Source organism: Pristis pectinata, chromosome 8 (genome assembly GCF_009764475.1).
Source record: "Pristis pectinata isolate sPriPec2 chromosome 8, sPriPec2.1.pri, whole genome shotgun sequence".
Lineage (NCBI taxonomy): Eukaryota > Metazoa > Chordata > Chondrichthyes > Rhinopristiformes > Pristidae > Pristis > Pristis pectinata.
The window spans coordinates 75,338,196-75,356,428 of record NC_067412.1 but is presented as its reverse complement, the minus strand read 5'-3'; the positions used below and the strand labels follow the sequence as shown (position 1 = coordinate 75,356,428).

The 18,233-nt window shown below is 39.4% G+C and overlaps 2 protein-coding genes across 6 annotated transcripts in view; both read right to left on the bottom strand.

The window, feature by feature from the left end:
• The window catches only part of kif4 (kinesin family member 4), a 48,351-nt gene extending 40,005 nt beyond the window's left edge, over positions 1-8,346 (bottom strand). The window contains exons 1-4 of one of the 2 annotated variants that reach the window (XM_052022034.1): positions 8,162-8,346; positions 2,098-2,221; positions 1,823-1,937; positions 1,349-1,539 (exon numbers count right to left, since the gene is read on the bottom strand). In XM_052022034.1, coding sequence (XP_051877994.1) covers positions 1,349-1,539; positions 1,823-1,937; positions 2,098-2,220 — 429 coding nt within the window. In that variant the 5' untranslated portion in view covers position 2,221; positions 8,162-8,346. The remainder of the gene's footprint in view (positions 1-1,348; positions 1,540-1,822; positions 1,938-2,097; positions 2,222-8,161) is intronic. The other variant, XM_052022035.1, reaches the window with a different exon arrangement.
• A 7,483-nt stretch (positions 8,347-15,829) lies between these two features.
• Positions 15,830-18,233, bottom strand: part of gdpd2 (glycerophosphodiester phosphodiesterase domain containing 2) — a 47,120-nt gene continuing 44,716 nt past the window's right edge. For all 4 annotated transcript variants that reach the window (XM_052021821.1, XM_052021822.1, XM_052021825.1 and 1 more), the window contains one exon: positions 15,830-16,065. In XM_052021821.1, the coding sequence (XP_051877781.1) occupies positions 16,025-16,065 (41 nt within the window). In that variant the 3' untranslated portion in view covers positions 15,830-16,024. The remainder of the gene's footprint in view (positions 16,066-18,233) is intronic.

Sequence of the window (18,233 nt, the reverse complement as noted above, 5' to 3'; positions counted from 1 at the left end):
GGAATGGACTTGAAAGGCAAAATGATGTATGCTTACACCAAATTTACGTGTTGGTAGGATGAAATGATTATTCATTCTGTATTTCTGATTGAAGGTGGTTGAAAATGCTTCAGCACTGATACTAAAAGCTTCATGCCCTCACATAAAATTTCAATAGTATAGGGAATTTAATCCCTAAACAATTGTTCCATCAATGTCTACATCTAATCCTGACTGTAACTAACTGATCATTTTCATACCTCTGGTAGAAGTTTGTTGGGTGTAAATTGGCTGCTAACTTTCCTACATTATAACAGCGAATACTTTAAGTATTTCGCTGGTAGAAAAACACCAAGATATTGAGAAAGTGATAAGTCTTTCCCCACATTACAAGTTTTAGCTACTTTCACTTAGTCCAAAAAGGCATGTGATTAGAGTGGTTAATTGAAACTAAATTTATCCAAGTATCTGTTTTGTCATCAAAACATTGAAGAGGGCCAAGAATGTAACTGATTTTCTCAGTTTTAAAAAACATCTGCATTTACATAGTGCTTTTAATGCAACAAAATATCCCAAGGTAAATCAGAGAGACAGTTACACAAAATGATCAAAAGCTTAGTTAAAATGGTATTAAGCTGCATCTGGAAGAAAAATGTGTAGATAGGTTTAAGGAAGAAGTGAAGGCTTACACTTTGAGACTGAAGGGATAACTGCCTCTGGAGCTGTCAAATTTGGGACTGAAGGATAGAACTGAAGGAAAACGCATGCATTAGAGACATGGATATTACAGAGAAAGGGAAGGTTAAGGCCTTGGACAGAACTGAAACCAAAAAGGCATGGTGGCACTGTTTAGTCAGAAAGCTACAAGTAAGCAAGCACAAGAGCGATGGATGAACAGGACATGGATTTTGTTAGAATTCAGGTGGTATTTTGGAGAATAACCTCAGAGGAGAAAAAGGAAAACCAACTGTGCATTGGAAATGCCAAGGGAATAGAGGCATAAATGAGCAGTACCAACAAGGCAGAAAGGAACAGTTTTAGTGATGGCAAAGATGTGGTTCAAGAAGTCTTCTTGGAGTTAAATCTGACTAATTACCAGTCAGGATCAAATGTAGATAGTATCAAAGAAAAATAGAGTTTGTTACAGGATTAGAAGACAATGGGCTTGGCCTTCCTCGTATTTACATGGAGAAATTTTGCTTTTATCATTCAGTACTGAATGCTGGACAATCACTTTGAGAATTTCAGAGGTAGTGGACGTGCCAAGAGAGGCAACAGTAACTTTGATATGCATGTTGCTGGCATACATATGGAAATTAATGCCATTTTCAGAAATTGTCTTTGTGGATCCATCTCAGCCTTGCCTCACCTCTAGATAGGAGACCTTTAATGCAAAGTCATTTTCCAAATTTCTTTCAATTATCTTAAAGAGCATATTTATTACTCTTGGAATGACACCAACACTTGGATCTCCCTCCTGCCCAGACGTGTATGTGCCACCCATTGAATAGGTCTTTCCAGAGCCAGTCTGTCCATATGCCAATACTGTAGCATTGTATCCTAGAAAAGTACAAGAAATTAAACAAAAAGTCAGTGATATCACACGTACACAAGTAATGATCAATGTTAAAAATGCATAACAACTTGCTTGGCACATTCTGTATATCAACAAATTAAATAAATTTGTAATTATTAGAACCATGTCTTCTTACAAAAAAAGTTATCAAAAATATAACAGATGGAAGAGTCAAGAGCTCTGGTAAAACTGTTCCCAATGATAATCAACATGCAACACAATACAAAAACTTCAAGCTATTCTTAAAGATATTTCGTAGGTTAGTACCTTTGAATATTCCCTGAATGAGGGGATCAACTGTGACATTAAACACTTCTTCTTGCTCTGCACAGGGATCGAAGACATAGTCATATGAAAAACACTTGTCAATTCCTAAAAGTACCTGGAGAAAGGAAGAAAACCAAAAGTAAATCAAAACATACACCACATGATGGAGATAATGTTGGGCAAAAAGGAACCTAACTACTTATTTAAAAAAGACAACTCCACTGAAACACCAAATCCAAGTGAGCTGTTAAGCTGTCAAGCTGTCAAATTATTACCTGTGGCTCTCCTGGGGTAAAGGTTAAGCACATCTGACATCCTTCTTCAATTTCTTTACGTACAAGCGGACGACAGCGCAAGGCCACACGTACTGGAATAACCTTTTCTTCTTCTCTCACCATTCTGCCAACAGTTAAGAATGGGTCAAATTGCCAAGTGCACATTTTATCTGAAGTTGCATGCATCAGACGCAAATACTGCATTAGAGTTAATGGAACCAGACAAGTATCATGGATTTGGGGAGACAAATGCCATCAAAAGTACCAATTACCAAATTAAAGCCTGACAAGAGAAAGTGCAAAAGTGTGAAAAACAGTTCAACAGAGGTCAAGTGTCAAGAATGAAGAGGTGATAATTGTTAAGTACATTTTCAAAAAGGAACAGAAATACACCCTAACCAGCACACAATAATCAATGGAGTGGAAAAATGCACATCTTGCAGTCAAAAGATGTAGGAAGAGAAAACAAAATAAAATCTTGAGCTTGTACATTTAACAGTCACAATCCTACTTTAGAGTGCATTACATTCAACACAATAACATACAAGCTATTGATGAACCAGACTTACGCCATTTTGCCCCCTCTTCATAAAAATGACAATGGAATCATTGAACCAAAGCACTATAGTTTTATTTGGATTCCAAGAGAATAGAGGTCATTGAAAAAATCACATGCCCACTTAAGTGTACAGGATAAAATGCACTAAATTCTTTTACATTTGCAGGCTCCACCTCACATGTGACAGAATGTTTGTTGCATTGTTAAATATGAAAATAAATCAAAATACATTGCAATAAACTACACAAGAATGTCATTTAAAGCTATTGCAAGTTAGGTTTCAAAGATGCTCTCAAGATGGCAAAAATTAAGGCGGCATAGCAGCTTATGGAAGTTCACATTGTGGATCTTCCTAATAGACACATTTTGCATTCTACATATCCTTTAGAGAACTTGCACATGAGCCAGTAAAGTACATTAAACAAAAAGGGTTCATGAACATCAGTAATTCTTGGATAAATCAGTGAGCATCTTTCCTTGGTTACCGCAAGTTACACTCAGGTTATCAATTCATCATTGCACAATTTGTAAGATTATCAATTGCCCCTCAAGCACAGATCTTCCATTGTTCAGTCAAGTTAGGGATGTGCTGTTTTATAACAATACGCGATTTGCATCATTAAACATAAGGAACTTGAAGTAGCTGCAGAAATAGCAGCACAGACTAGGTGGATGGCTTAGCAGAAATATTGGGTATAGGTTCCATCATGGGCTAATTCTGGAATGTCAAAAAGAAAAGTTAAGATTTTGTAATTTAACTGGGGACATTTGAGAATTTATAAATCATGTAAATACAAAATATTGTTTTCTTCCCCCCCCCCCCCGAGTGTAGGGAAGAGATTTATTCCAGGAGATGAGGGGGATTATTATCCTGTCTGAAGAGAACAGTGACAGTTGACCTATTGCCCTTGGTGTTAAAAGTGATTCCATTGAGCAAAACGAAATATTGAAAGGGATTAACAAAGCAAGAGGCAATTTTTTTTTCTGGCTAGAGTGTCTAGTACTAGCAGGGATAATTTGGGGGCAAAGGACACATTTTAAGGCTGGGAAAAAGTTGTAAATCTTTGGAATTCACCATGGATGTGGAATTCAACTATATTAAGGATTCAGACAAGCAGACTTTTGTTTTGACAACCAAGCAAACCACATGACACAAGTGAAAGCAGTGTGGTATCAGCTACAACCTTATTGAATGGCAGAGCTGACCAGACATGTTCTAAGCTCTACCTCTGGCTATGTCAAAGAAAGCACTAATAACATTGCCAATGAAAACAGTAGGATCATCACCATAATCTTATCCTGGCATTTGGTGTGAAAGAGAAGTGAATAGACATTTGTTTATTTTCTTCCCCTACACACAGAAACATTGGCCAGTAAGAAGTGGGGTGGTCATTCATACTTCCAAATACACTGTTGAAAGGAACCTCTATAAAGAGTGACTGAATAGGTTATACAATCTGGTTTGAAATATCATTTGGGGAGCATCCTATTTGGTATTGCATTAAAGTGGGAAGAAAGTGTATTGTTGGCTTTCACCTTCTCCCAGGAGGTTTTAAATTGTTGTTTGGGCTCCGTGGAAAACCTTTACACCATGCTGTTTTACTTTGAGGAATCACAAAGCTTATTACAACCAATAATATTTTTGAACCAAATATGATCAAGCCCTAATTCATCACTGTAATTTGCCCAATTTCTCAACTGATGCTTGAAGTACATCTTAAGATCCATTATTTTGGACCTTGCTTCATTTTACTACCTCAAGTGGCAGCAAATATCAGATAGCATCTTATTCTAAAAAGAAGCACTTATCATAATCATCTAGATTAAAAAAGCAATTTATGATAATCAAGACAAAAATTGAGCATCTTTTGGTACATTGTAGGGAGGAAAAAGCAATGGATGTATAGTTAATAGAAACATTTTCAGCAAGGCATCAGATTGAAATATCATTCCTCTGAAAATCTGACTACAGGCACAGAAACAAAAGCCTGTACCATTTTCAGTTGCCTAAATAAGAGCCAAGGATAAGCTTGTAGTTTGTTTCCCCCTTAGGGAACAGACATCAAAGGCAGGGTTCATATACATTAATATTATTCAAGCAAGTGTATCAAAGTACTGAAGTCATGGTAGAATCAAAAGACTTATACCCACTGCTGAAAATAGATTTCTAAAGATATTTGAATTTCTTTAAGTTATAAATTTCCTGTCTGAAATGGCAAAGTTTATACCATAGAACAATACAGCAAAATACAGGCCCTTCGGCCCACCATGTTGTGCTGACCTTCAAACCACTCCTAAGACTATCTAACTCCTTCCTCCCACATATCCTGCTATCTTATATTCCTCCATATGCTTATCTAACAATTTCTTGAACTTGACCAACATATCAGCCTCCACAACCACCCCAGGCAGCGCATTTCATGCGCCAACCACTCTGGGTGAAAAACCTCCCTCTGACATCTCCCTTGAACTTCCCACCCATTATTTTAAAGCCATGTCTTCTTGTATTGAGCATTGGTGCTCTGGGAAAGAGGAACTGGCTGACCACTATCTATTCCTCTTAATATTTTATATATCTCTATCATGCCTCCCCTCATCCTCCTTCTCTCCAATGAGTAAAGCCCTAGCTCCTTTAGTCTCTCTTCATTATCCATACTCTAATCCAAGCAGCATCCTGGTAAATCTCCTCTGCACCCTTTCCAATGCCTCCACATCCTTCCTATAATGGGGTGACCAGAACTGGACACAGTACTCCAAGTGTGGTCTAACCAGAGTTTTGTAAAGCTGCATCATTACCTCACGGCTCTTAGACTCGATCCCACGACTTATGAAAGCTGACATCCTATAAGCTTTCTTAACTACCCTATCCACCTGTGAGGCAACTTTCAGGGATCCGTGGATATGAACCCCCAGATCCCTCTGCTCCTCCACACTGCCCAGAATCCTGCCATTCACCTTGTACTCTGCCTTGGAGTTAGTCCTTCCAAAGTGTACCACCTCATACTTCTCCAGATTGAACTCCATCTGCCACTTCTCAGCCTAGATCTGCATCCTATCAATATCCCTCTGTAAGCTTCGACAGCCCTCCACACTATCCACAGCACTACCGATCTTTGTGTCACCTGCAAACTTGCTAACCCACCCTTCCACCCTCTCATCTAAGTCATTAATAAATATCACAAAAAGTAGAGGTCCCAGAACGGATCCCTGTGGGACACCACTAGTCACAGCCCTCCAATCCGAATGCACTGCCTCCACCACAACCCTCTGCTTTCTACAAGCAAGCCAATTCTGAATCCACATGGCCAAGCCTCCCTGGATCCCTTGGCCTGTGACCTTCTGAAGAAGCCTACCATGTGGAACCTTATCAAACGCCTTACTAAAATCCATGTAGACCACATCTACTGCATTACCCTCATCAATCTTCCTGGTCACCTCCTCAAAGAACCCTATCAGGCTTGAAAGACAAGATCTTCCCTTCACAAAGCTATGCTGGCTGTCCCTAATCAGTCCATGATTCTCTAAATGCTCATAGATCCTACCTCTTAGAATCCTTTCTAACAGCTTACCCACCGCAGACATAAGGCTCACTGGTCTGTAATTCCCTGGACTATCCCTACTACCTTTTTTGAATAAGGTGACAACACTCGCCACCCTCTAATCCTCCGGTACCATCCCCGTGGACAACGGGGACTCAGGGACCCTAGCCAACGGTTCAGCAATCTCCTCCCTCGCCTCACGAAGCAGCCTAGGGAATATTCCGTCAGGCCTGGGGACTTATCTGTCCTAATATTTTCTAACAGCTCCAACACATCCTCTCTTGATATCCACATGCTCTAGAACATTAACCTTACCAACACTGTTCTCAGCATCATCAAGACCCCTCTCCTTGGTGAATACTGAAGAGAAGTATTCATTGAGAACCTCACCCACTTCCACAGTTTCCAGACACGTCTTCCCACCTTTGTCTCTAATCGGCCCTACCTTTACTCTCGTCATCCTTCTGCTCTTCACATACAAGAAAAAGTTGGCTGAGAAATCATAATGGATCAATTTTAATTTTCCATAAAGGAGATTAATCAAGAAAATTTTTTGCACAAGGCAATAGTGGTTTTACATTCTATTTTCACTCCCAAAAAATGTATCTCAAGCACAGGAAAAGAAAATAGGCTAATGGAGAGAGCAGCAAGATTAAACTTCTATTGTTCCATGGATCTACATAGATTTTACAAGCCAAATATGCTTCAAACTCCCATCTCAGCCCAAGATCTTGGAGAAAAACATTCTCATAACCTAGTTATATTACACTTCTGTAAGGCAGTCACTATCAAAATCTCCACTGGGACAGAACTTACACATTTCACAGAAAACAGCTGCTAATATAGTCCTAGCAAACCAAACTTTGACAGTGAGGAAGTATAAATGGGTCACAAAAATTTTAAATTCACTAAAGGCATTTCGAAGTCATTCTTCAAAAGTGTCAGTTTTGACTTGGTGCTCAAATCAACATTGGGATAAAAAGTGCTATAATTTTAGTGAAGTATTTAGTCAAAAATTGCAGACCACACTGCAAAAATATAGCAGAAATTTTTAATTCAAAAATTCGCACAGCAACAAATTTAACAAAAATACTTAAAATAGAAATTTGAAAAAGAAAAATCATGGAAATACTTACTGTGCAAGACCTGCGGGGTATACAACAGTTAACATTTCAAGCAGAAGAAACAAATTATAAATTTGCAAAACAACAGAACAGACTACAAGAAGTTATGTCCACACTATGGAGACTTGTCACCAAATACCACAACCTATAGGATCACTCTATGACAATCATGCAAAGAAGCAACAACGGAAAAAAAATCCGGAAGCTAATATACCATTAAGGCAATGCCGCTCATCGGCGAGGTTTTCTTGTGGATGAACTATAAACAGATCAAGTCCGTCCAGTTCAATAAAGGTTGCATTTAAACTCAAGACATAGAGTTAGAGCAGCCAAAAGTGAACCTTGTGTGATACAAGACAGTTTTATTTTTATTTTCACTGTAAAAGGGAATCAGGCTAAAATTATAACGTGGGGAATTTATGACTGAAGGGGATTTACAGGAAAAATGGTTAGCACATAACATGGAATTCCGAACTACAGGGACAGAATGAATTAGCGAGCCTGGACAATGCAATGAACGTTCTAGGACTGTTTTCCAGAAACATTTAAAATGTGAACAACCCACCAGTCTGGCACCATCACAACACATTACTCAACACTACTATGATCCATACTAAACAAGATGATTGATCGAGCCACTTTGGCCGTTTTCAGTGAAGGAAACTCTGTGATTTCTGGGGCAAGACCGTATGCAGCGGCCTAAATATTAGTAACGTATCATTCTCAGCATTCAGAGGCGGCCTAGTCCTCTGCCAGGACACCAGGGCCCGACTACATATCCGCATTTATCTCTTTCCCTAGCTAATTTTTTTTCCGTCCATCACGCAGATGCAAACTCCCACCTTCAAGTTACTCCCGTTGCCGTTGTTTCCACAGACGTGCAACTCACTCAGGACTTATTTTATCTCCACACCTTATTTCTGCCTTCAACTCGCACTCCAACCGCCCAGCAAGTCGATATACATTCAAATCCTCCGCCAACCGGAGCTCAACCAATCACCAACCGCGTACTCCCGGACATCAACACGCAATGAAACGCAGGACGCGCTTTACGTCTGCTCATCACATCACGTGTCGGGGGAGGGACGGAGTGGGGGGCGATGGTTGCCATGGAAATGGTGCTAATCAATGAGAGCGGAAGCGGGAAGTGGTGAATAGTGTTTTTAAAATCTCAGCATTATTAACATTTCTCGTTGGTCTCATTTCAAGCTCAGCATTTTCTTGGCGAGCTGCCATTTTTAACCCCTGTAGCTTTTGTGGCGAAAGCTGTGGGGACTTACTGTGTGTTTTAAATATTTTCTGCTTTCATATAGATCATTCAACGATTGGGGCGTTGATCAATTGGAACTGAATGTCCAATGGCCGAAATACCTTGTATCTGTTTAATTTGTCATTCTGCTATTTTGACTGAGACCTGGTTCAGTTGGTAGCATTGTGGCTTTGAATCAGATGGTTGTGGATTTAATCCCTACTAACACAAGAAGTGAAGGTGTTGCTCCGGTGTAGTACTACAGTGTTGAAGGCCATATCATATGGGACTGTCATATGAGAATAGACGAGTAGGCTAGGTTCCTATTCCCTAAAGCTGAGAAGAATGAGAAGTGATCTCTTTGAGGATTTGACAAGGTAGATGCAGAGAGGATGGTTTTCCTGACTAAGGGTATCTAGTATTGAAATAAGGGGTAAGCCATTTAGGACTGCAAAGAGGAGAATTTTTTATTTGCTGTTGGTTGTGAATCTATGGAAGATATTGCTGAGGCAGAAGATCAGCAATGTTTTTTTGAGTGGCAGAGCACGGTTAGGGGCTGAATGGTCTTCTGCTTCTATTTTTTTTATGTTCTTCAGATGTAATGCCAATCAACAGTAAATGGCAGAACCCTTAGAAGCATTGGTGTAAAGAGGGATCTTGGGGTGCAAGTCCATAGCTCCCTGAAAGTGGCAACACAAGTGGATAGGGTGGTAAAGGAGACCTATAGGAAACTTGCCTACATTGGTCAGGGCACTGAGTATAAAAGCTGGGAAATCATGTTGCAGCTGTGTAAAACTTTGGTTGCACCACATTTGGAATGTTGTGTGTAGTACTGTTCACCACACTTATAGGAAGGATGTGGAGACTTTGGAGAGGGTGCAGAATTTGTCCACCAGGATATTGCCTGGATTAGAGAGTATTGGAGAGTGGATGACCAACATTGCCATCAGGTTAAGAAAGAGTCTAGCTTAGAAATCAATACATTTTAATCAATTTAAAACACCATTTTAAAACTTCAGTGCTGTGTGTGAAACTTCCATAAAGATTAATGTTTTCAATATTAAGGCTTACAAAATGGCATTGTCAGGCTTCCCTGTTTTTTTATTATTCATTTGTCAGGATCTGTAAGCTGCTGAACCCTAATCACCCTCCAGAAGGGATGTTGAGCTGCATTCATCAAAACACAATGGTACAGTGGATATTCTTTGTACTGACTGAAGGTGGTGATGGAAATGTTGCTGATCAATGGACAAAATGATGGACATAGTGGCATCTGTGGCAAGAGCAGAAAAGAACAGGAAAGGAAAAATAAAAAATATTCTTGTTGCCACAAATCTTAAAGGGCATTAAAATATTTGAAATGCTCAGTAGTTTTAACAAAGCAACAGAATTAAAACATTAATTTGTTTTCTTTGGCCATAGTGGATTTGTTACAAGCTTTCTGATGAACATATTCCCACAGTTGCATAGGGAGTTTCAGGATTTAGATATAGCGAAGACGAAGGAGTATGAGGGGTAAGATTTTCACATAGAGGGTGGTGATTATCTGCACAAGCAGTCAGAGGAGGTACTGGGAGAGACAGATACAATTACAACATTTAAAAGGCATTTGGACAAGTATTTGTGAAGGGAAAGGTATAGAGGGATGTGGACATATCACAGGCAAATAGGATTAGCGTAGATAGGCATCATGGTTGACATGACAAGGTGGGCCAAAAGATCCTGTTTCTGTGCTGTATGATCCTATGATTCCATGAGTGATTATGTGTTTCCAAGTCAAGATAATATGCACTTTGGAGGAGAACTTGGAGGTGGTGGTGTTCCCATGTGCCTGAAGCCCTTGACTTTTCTAGTGGTGGAAATTGGATGTTTAGGAGATGCTATTAGAGTAGTCTCGGTGAGTAATTGCAATGCTATATACAAATGGTACACCCTGCAACCACAGATCGATGGTTTTGGAGGGAGTGAACATTTATAGAACATAGAACAGTACAGCACAGGAACAGGCCCTTCGGCCCACAATATCTGGGCCCTATACATTGCCAGATTAAGCTAAATCTCTTCTGCCTGTACATGATCCATATTCCTCCATTCCCTGCATATTAATTTGTCTAACAGCCTCTTAAACGCCACTATTCATATCTGCTTCCACCACTACACCTGGCAGCCCATTCCAGACACCTACCACAGTCTGTGTGAAAAAAAACCTGCCCTGCACATCCCCTTTAAACTTTCCACCTCTCACCTTAAATGTATGTTCTGTAGTACTTGATATTTCCACCCTGGGAAAAAGATTCTGACTGTCTACCCTATCCATGCCTCTCATAATTTTATAAGCTTCCATCAGGTTGCCCCTCAGCCTTAAACGCTCCAGAGAAAACAACCCAAGTTTGTCCAACCTTTCTTTTCAGCTTGTACCTTCTAATCCAGGCAGCATCCTGGTAAACCTCTTCTGCATCTTTTCCAAAACTTCCACATCCTTCATGTAATGAGGCTACCAAAATTGCACACAATACTTCAAGTGAAACCTGACCAAAGTTTTATAAAGCTGCAACATCACTTCCTTACTCTTATGCTCAATGCCCTGACTAATGAAGGCAAGCATACCATATGCCTTCTTTACCATCCTATCTACTTGCATGGCCTCTTTCAGGGAGCTATGGACTTGGACCCCAAGATCCCTCCACATCAATACTGTTGAGGATCCTGCCATTAACGGTATACTTTTGACCTCCCAAAGTACAACACATCACACTTGCTCAGATTAAACTCCATCTGCCAGTCTCTGCCCATATCTGTAACTGATCTATATCCTTTGATAGCCCACTACACTGTTCACAACTCCACCAAGCTTTGTGTTGTCTGCAAATGTACTAAGCCACCGATCTACATTTTTATCCAAGTCATTTATCTACAGTATATCGCAAACAACAGAGGCCCCAGCACCGATCCCTGCGAAACACCACTAGTCACAGACCTCCATCCAGAATAACACCCTTCCACCACTACCCTCTGTCTTCTATGGGCTAGCCAATTCTGAATCCAAACTACCAAGCCACCGTTCATCCCATGCATCTTAATCTTCTGGATCAGCCTACCATGAGGGACCTTGTCAAATATCTGCCTAAAATCCACATAGACAACATCCACTACCCCACCCTCATCAATCACCTTTGTCACCTCCTCAAAATACTCAATCAAGTTTGTAAGACATGACCTGCCCTGCACAAAGCCATGCTGACTGTCCCTAATCAGGCCATGTTTTTCCAAATGTGTGTAAATTCTGTTCTTAAGAATCCTCTCCAATTGCTTCCCTACTACTGATGTGAGGCTAACTGATTTATAATTTCCTGGATTATCCCTATTTCCTTCCTTGAGCATAGGAACAACACTGACTACTCTCCAGTCCTTCAGGACCTCACCTGAATACAAAGATCTTTGTCAAAGCCCCACCGATCTCTTCTTTTGCCTCTTTCAATAACCTGGGATATATCCTATCAGGCCCAGGGGACTTATCCAACTTGATGACCTTCAAGAGACCCAGCACCACCTCCTTCTTGATATCAAAATGTCCCTAGCACATTAGAATGCCCCACAGTAATCTCACAATCTTCCATGTCCTTTTCCTTGGTGAATACTGAAGCAAAGTGCTCATTTAGTACCTTAACAGCATCCTCTGACTCCAAGCATAAATTCTCCCCTTTAACCTTGAATGGTCCTACCCTTTCCTTACTTATCCTCTTGTTATTAATGATGGAGGATGGGTTACCAATCAGGCAGAGTGCTTTGTCCCGGATGGAGGGGAGCTTCTTGAGTGTTGTTGGAGCTGATTTCATCCAGGCAAGTCAAGGGTATTCCATCATACTCTGGACTTGTCCTTTGTAGATTGGTGGAAAGGGTTTTGGATGAGAATCACTTGCCACAGGATACCCAGCCTCTGACCTGGTCTTGTAGCTACAGTATAAATGTGGCTGATCCATTTGCATGTTCTCCCTGTGACTGCATGAATTTCCCTTAGGTACTCTGGTTTCCTCCCACATCCCAGAGACATGCTGATTGGTAGGTTAATTGGCTGCAGGCTGTCCCCCGGTTATGAACTGGTTCCATTTTTACAGAAGTACATAAGTCAGAAGATACACAAAATCACCGGATATGGTAACCATACCTCTACAGTATTGTTACAAATGGTCTTGATAAAGGCCAATTAACATGAACATTTGTTGATGGTCTTCCCCTGCCTAGTTACAACAGTATAGAATTAGGATGTCCCATGCTTGATGACTGGTTTTGATGGGCTTGAACTATCAGTGCATGTTACATTGTTGCATAAGTATCAATAGAAGCGATTGCTTGTCAATTTCCAAAGCAACTATGTTAAGTGACTTCCCACAGTGAAACTGGCAGCCTGTGTTCTTAAGAGTCAATGATGTCTAATTACTGCCAGGAGGTTACATGAAAACAGATTTTTTTTTCCAAGACTAGTTCTAGTTTGAATTTAATAATATCTATGGGAGTTTGATCCTATGTACAGGTGTCCATAACTCAGGAGTATGTAACCCAGAGAGGGCCTGTATTATAAATTGCCCCTATTGTAGGTGGGTAGTAAAATCTGGGACAGTTAATGGGAGTATGGGGAACCTAGGTTATACAGAAAATTAGTGGGGAATGGTATTGCTCTGAGAGCCAGCATAGATTTGATAGGCCAAAAATGGCCTCTTTCCATATTGTAAAGAAATATGTAATGTAAAAGGACCCATGTGATTGATTTTTTATTGACTTTTGCTATAATTCCACATGTTTAGTCATTTCTGGTGTTTCTTAAAGTTGCTGAAATCTCCAGGGAGTAATGTGGCAGATAAAAGGACTTCAGAATCGGAATCAGTTCTTATTATCACTGACATATGACGTGAAATTTGTTGTTTTACAGCAGCAGTATAATGCAAAGACATAAAAATCTGTAAATTACAAAAATAAATAAATAGTGCAAGAAAAAAGGAATAATGAAGTAGTGTTCTGGGTTCATGGATCATTCAGAAGCTGCGTTAGGAGGAAGAAGGAGACATAGGCAGAGAGTTAGGCATATTATGAGAGAGCATATCTATCCAGGATGTTCAGGGAGCAGTTTTCCAAGATGAATCTCAGTTCTGTTTTTAGTGTAATACAGCTACCCTTCGGTAAGGAGGTCCTCATTTTAATGTACAACCGCAATCTTAAACCAGAATGATAAATATATCGACCTGACAGCCAAAGTAACCATGACCATAAAAGCTAATTCCTTCCAGACTGCAGCTTGAGATATTTGGAAAAGCTCACTGTTTATTGTCCATTGCCACCCTTTATTCAAAGACAGCTACTTATATTTCATTTTTTCTTACCAGAAAGCAACAGAGCACCCATCTTTGTGAGGACTGTTTTTTTTGTGTGGATGCAGTTTGTGAACTTTGGGAGGTACAGTGGCCAAAAGGGATTCAACATACTTGATGTCTAACTGGTATCTAAACACACATTGTACATTATATAAGTCATTTTCCACTGTCCTTGTAATAGTCACATTCTCCTTATTCTGTATCATTTCACTATACAATCAGCATTTCAGTTACCATAACAAATAGAGGGTAGTTACTGCTCATGACTGGAGTACCCAATCCATGCATATCTGGCCAGTACGCATACAATGAAAGCCTCGCTGCCTCACAAAATATGGTGGAGAAAACCACTGGTAGCTGAAACAGTGAACCACTCGGATAGCTCCAGTAAAGTTCTGTAGTACTTGAAAGAGCAGATGTTTGGATTAGTGGTGGTCAGCTGCATGCAGTCCAGATTTGTCAAAAGAGAGTTCACTCATTGCCAGTAGCTATGTAGCAAGCAGTTAAGGAGCAAGAGGAGTAGGACCAGAGGAGACAATCACTTTTTTCAGTCTTTACTTGAGCAATTCATTTGACTGCAATACCATTAAAACTAATCCTGATTCCCTAGTCGTCAGCAGTCCCACATTTTATCTTTTCTCTGTCAGTTATAATGTTCATGTTGTTCACATGGCAATATTTCAAAAATTAAAATCAAATATTCCAAACCAAATTTATAAGTAAAAGCACACCATGTTACATCATCATTGTGCCTGTGTTCTATGTGCCTTTGACTATCCTAGTGAACCTACACATTTCTGCTTCAGTGGCTGCAGTGAAGGAGTTTGTAGATGGGTTTGCGGGATGATCTCCAGGAGCTCTAGGCATGGAAGCCCCACATTTGGACTGCTACATTTGGCAACATTTCTTAAAAGCTCAATGACTCCATCAACAGTTCAAAATCATTGCACAGTTTGAGGGAAGTTGCAAGAAACCTCTCTGGTCTTATGTGAAGAAGTGGAGAGGAAGAGAAAGGTTTCTTTTGGCAGGACCACAAAAAGATTTGAGATCAATTAGCAAGTGGCTAAGGACACCAAACCAGTCGTGCTGCACCCATGATTTGGTTGTAGTGTTGGAAGAAATTTAATGACCTTCATTATTAAGTAGTGAGTAAATAGACCAACAAATAACCACCTATTGTTACTGTTAGTTTACAGACAAATAAGGCCACAAAGTTTCATACACCAATGTTTTAGCAACAGCACTAGGATGAATGTTCTATTGATTTCTTTCTATTGTGTTGATAGAAGGATAAACATTGGTTGGTATACCAGGAGAACTACCTAGTCTTTTACATCCAATTAAGTAAGCAGAGCAATCTCAGCTTATTATCAGACCTAGAAACACTTTGGGTTTGATCAGGAAACTCTGGTAATTCACGTGAACTCAGGGCTCCATTTATGCACCTACACATACCCAGCCAAACTCAGCCCACTGCTTGTACATTCACAGGCCACCAGTGCCAATTGGTACAATGATGGGTCCTGGCATGCAGGCTGCTTGGCAAGACTGTGTGTGGATCAATTAAAGCCTGCAGCCTACATGCAGCCTGAAATGTTTCAGGATCAGTTCCATGGAAAGGTTGTGAGGGATGGTATACTGTAAGGCAGGAAGCCATCATTGAATTAGAGACATATTGTCAAGCAGGAAAACAGAAATTTTTGGAGTGGCCGTAGTATTACAGCACATCTGGAGGGAAGTGGACAAATTTTTCAGGAAAGAAGGATACTCAGTCTTTCTGAATGCTTAGAAGGAGAAAGTTGATTCTTCTTGGATGGAGTATTTTGTGTGAGGGAGTCAGGGCTTAATAGTTTAAGAATTGCTATTTAGCAGATAAACAGAACAGATTTTAAGATTAAAAAAATACACATTTTATTTTATAAACTGCGCTCCTAAAACTTTGGTTCATTTTTAAGCAACATTTTCATAAAAATTAGGTACAGTTTTCCTTTGACCTTTGCCTTGCATACTTGAGGTCATAGTCCAATACCTGTGACACCAAGCAGTTAGGGATTATGCAAGTATAGAGTGATAGTGCTTTCAAAGCTTAATCATAGTATAGTCTCCTCAGTGTCTCCATGCATGTTAACTTCTGGAATAGAGAAACAATAAACAAATTGTTAAAAAAGGCAAATAGTTATTTGGGAGCAGCCAAATACAATGGCTGAATGATTACACTGGAAACAATTGGCAGAAGTCCTGGCTTAATCATGATTTGATAATGGATAAGCAATCTGACAGTACATTTGTGGCCAAGAAGTAAAGGATGATAGCATAAATTATCCTGGTTGTGGTAACAATGAAGGTGACCCAACACCTATAATTATTTCCACACCTGATGGACTAAAAATAAAAATGTTCAATATGAATTTAAGACATAATCTGGATCATTGGTTCGTAACTCATTTTCCATTGTGGACCATACTTGCAGCTCTAAATGTGTTTTGTGGCTGCATCCACATAAATTTCTTCTGTACTCAGTTAAAAATGTATCTAACCAGATGTTGCAGAGGCTTCAGCAGCGTACTGGCTGGGCTGCATGTGGCCCATGGGTTGAGAACCATTGATCTAGGTACTTCAAATCAATGGTCTGTAAAGATCAATCTTTTGAAGCCAGTGTTGCTCATAGAAACAAATTGGACTTGAGGATAAGAAATATAAATAACAAAATTATGGATGCAATTGATACCAAAGAGAAATGTGACATAATACAGGAAGGCATATGGAGAAATAGATATATAATTGGCAATGTAAGGTAATACATTTTAGACAGAAAAATAAGAAGGGCTTATATTTCTTGAGCGATAAATGTGTGAACGGGATAGAAGAACAGAGAGATCTGTGATACAGTTATAAAGATAATTTAAAGTAGCAATATAGGTTAACAAAGACAAAAAAAAATACTGGGTTCATATCCAGGGGGATTAAAGTGAAAAGGAGTTATTTTAAACGTATATAGAACATTGGTAAAGTGACACATAGTATTGTGAGCAGTTTTGGTCTCCATATTATTGAAAGATATCTAGCCAGTGTGGAAAAAAAATACAAAAATATTACCAGAATAATACTCAAAACTGAGCGGTTGTTCCTACTAGGAGAGATTAAATAGGATGGGCCTGTTAGCTGTAGAAAAAAGGGGAGACCCAAAAAAAGGCCTTCACAATCATAAAAATTTTGATAAGGATGGCATTTCCTGATGAGACCAAAACTATGGACTATATATATGGAGTCACTCCATAATCTGGGAATTCAGGAGAAAGTGTACCCAGACAGGGATTAGAATATTGAACTTTCAACTACTGTGCAAGGAATGGTTGAGGCAACTTGCATAGAATGCTGCTATCTTTGCTTCAGATGCTTTCCATTTCAAGGGAAGATAGGTAAGCATCCGAGGCAAAGATAATGGGATGTATTGAAATAGTTAAATGAAGAGGATTGTGAAGAGACTCCTGCAGAACATAAACACTGGCTTGGTTTTATTGGGCCAAATAGCCTGATTCTGTTCTACTAATACTTTGTATAATCATGTACTAGGGGATGTACATTGTAAAAAAAATCATATCACAGGGTACATGTTATAATGGTTTTTACTTGCATAAAAGTCCATTTGGTTTCAGTTTTCACAGGAAAACAAACTGAATTACTGAATATGATTTCATTATGTAAAGATAACCTGAATTAACATGTAAAAATTGGAATTTAGCTTTTTCACTCATCTTGATGCAATGGCCATTCTCATAGGTTTCTCCCTATTGATTTTCAGCTTCTCATTGTTTTTCATGTTAATTTGAAGCTATATTGTTCGCCTTCAATGTCCAATATGATACAGAGAGGAGGGAAATTGTTACGGATGCTGATGTAGCCCTATTTCCAGCAAGTCAACCCTTGATACTTCTTGGACATCAGAAAAGGAAAATTCATGCATTTTTGGACTGTGAGGAGATCAGGAATATAGAAAAAGAGGGCGGGGAAAGTCAACATAAAGAGAAAGACTGCTGAATAGAAAAACAAGAGGAGAGTATACTAACGGTGTACATGAAATTCCTATGTTGGGAAGTGCCTATTGTTTTTGACATGGTACATATATCTGACATGAGCTTATATATCAAGACTATGATAATGTAACAAACTCAAATTCAATTTGATCAGTTGTTAGCAACCCTGTTTGGACCAAACTGTATGTACAGTAATAATATTAGAACTGAATGGCTTTATTAGATGCAGAGTTCCTTGGAAAACCGTTCACAAGGCTTACGGGTT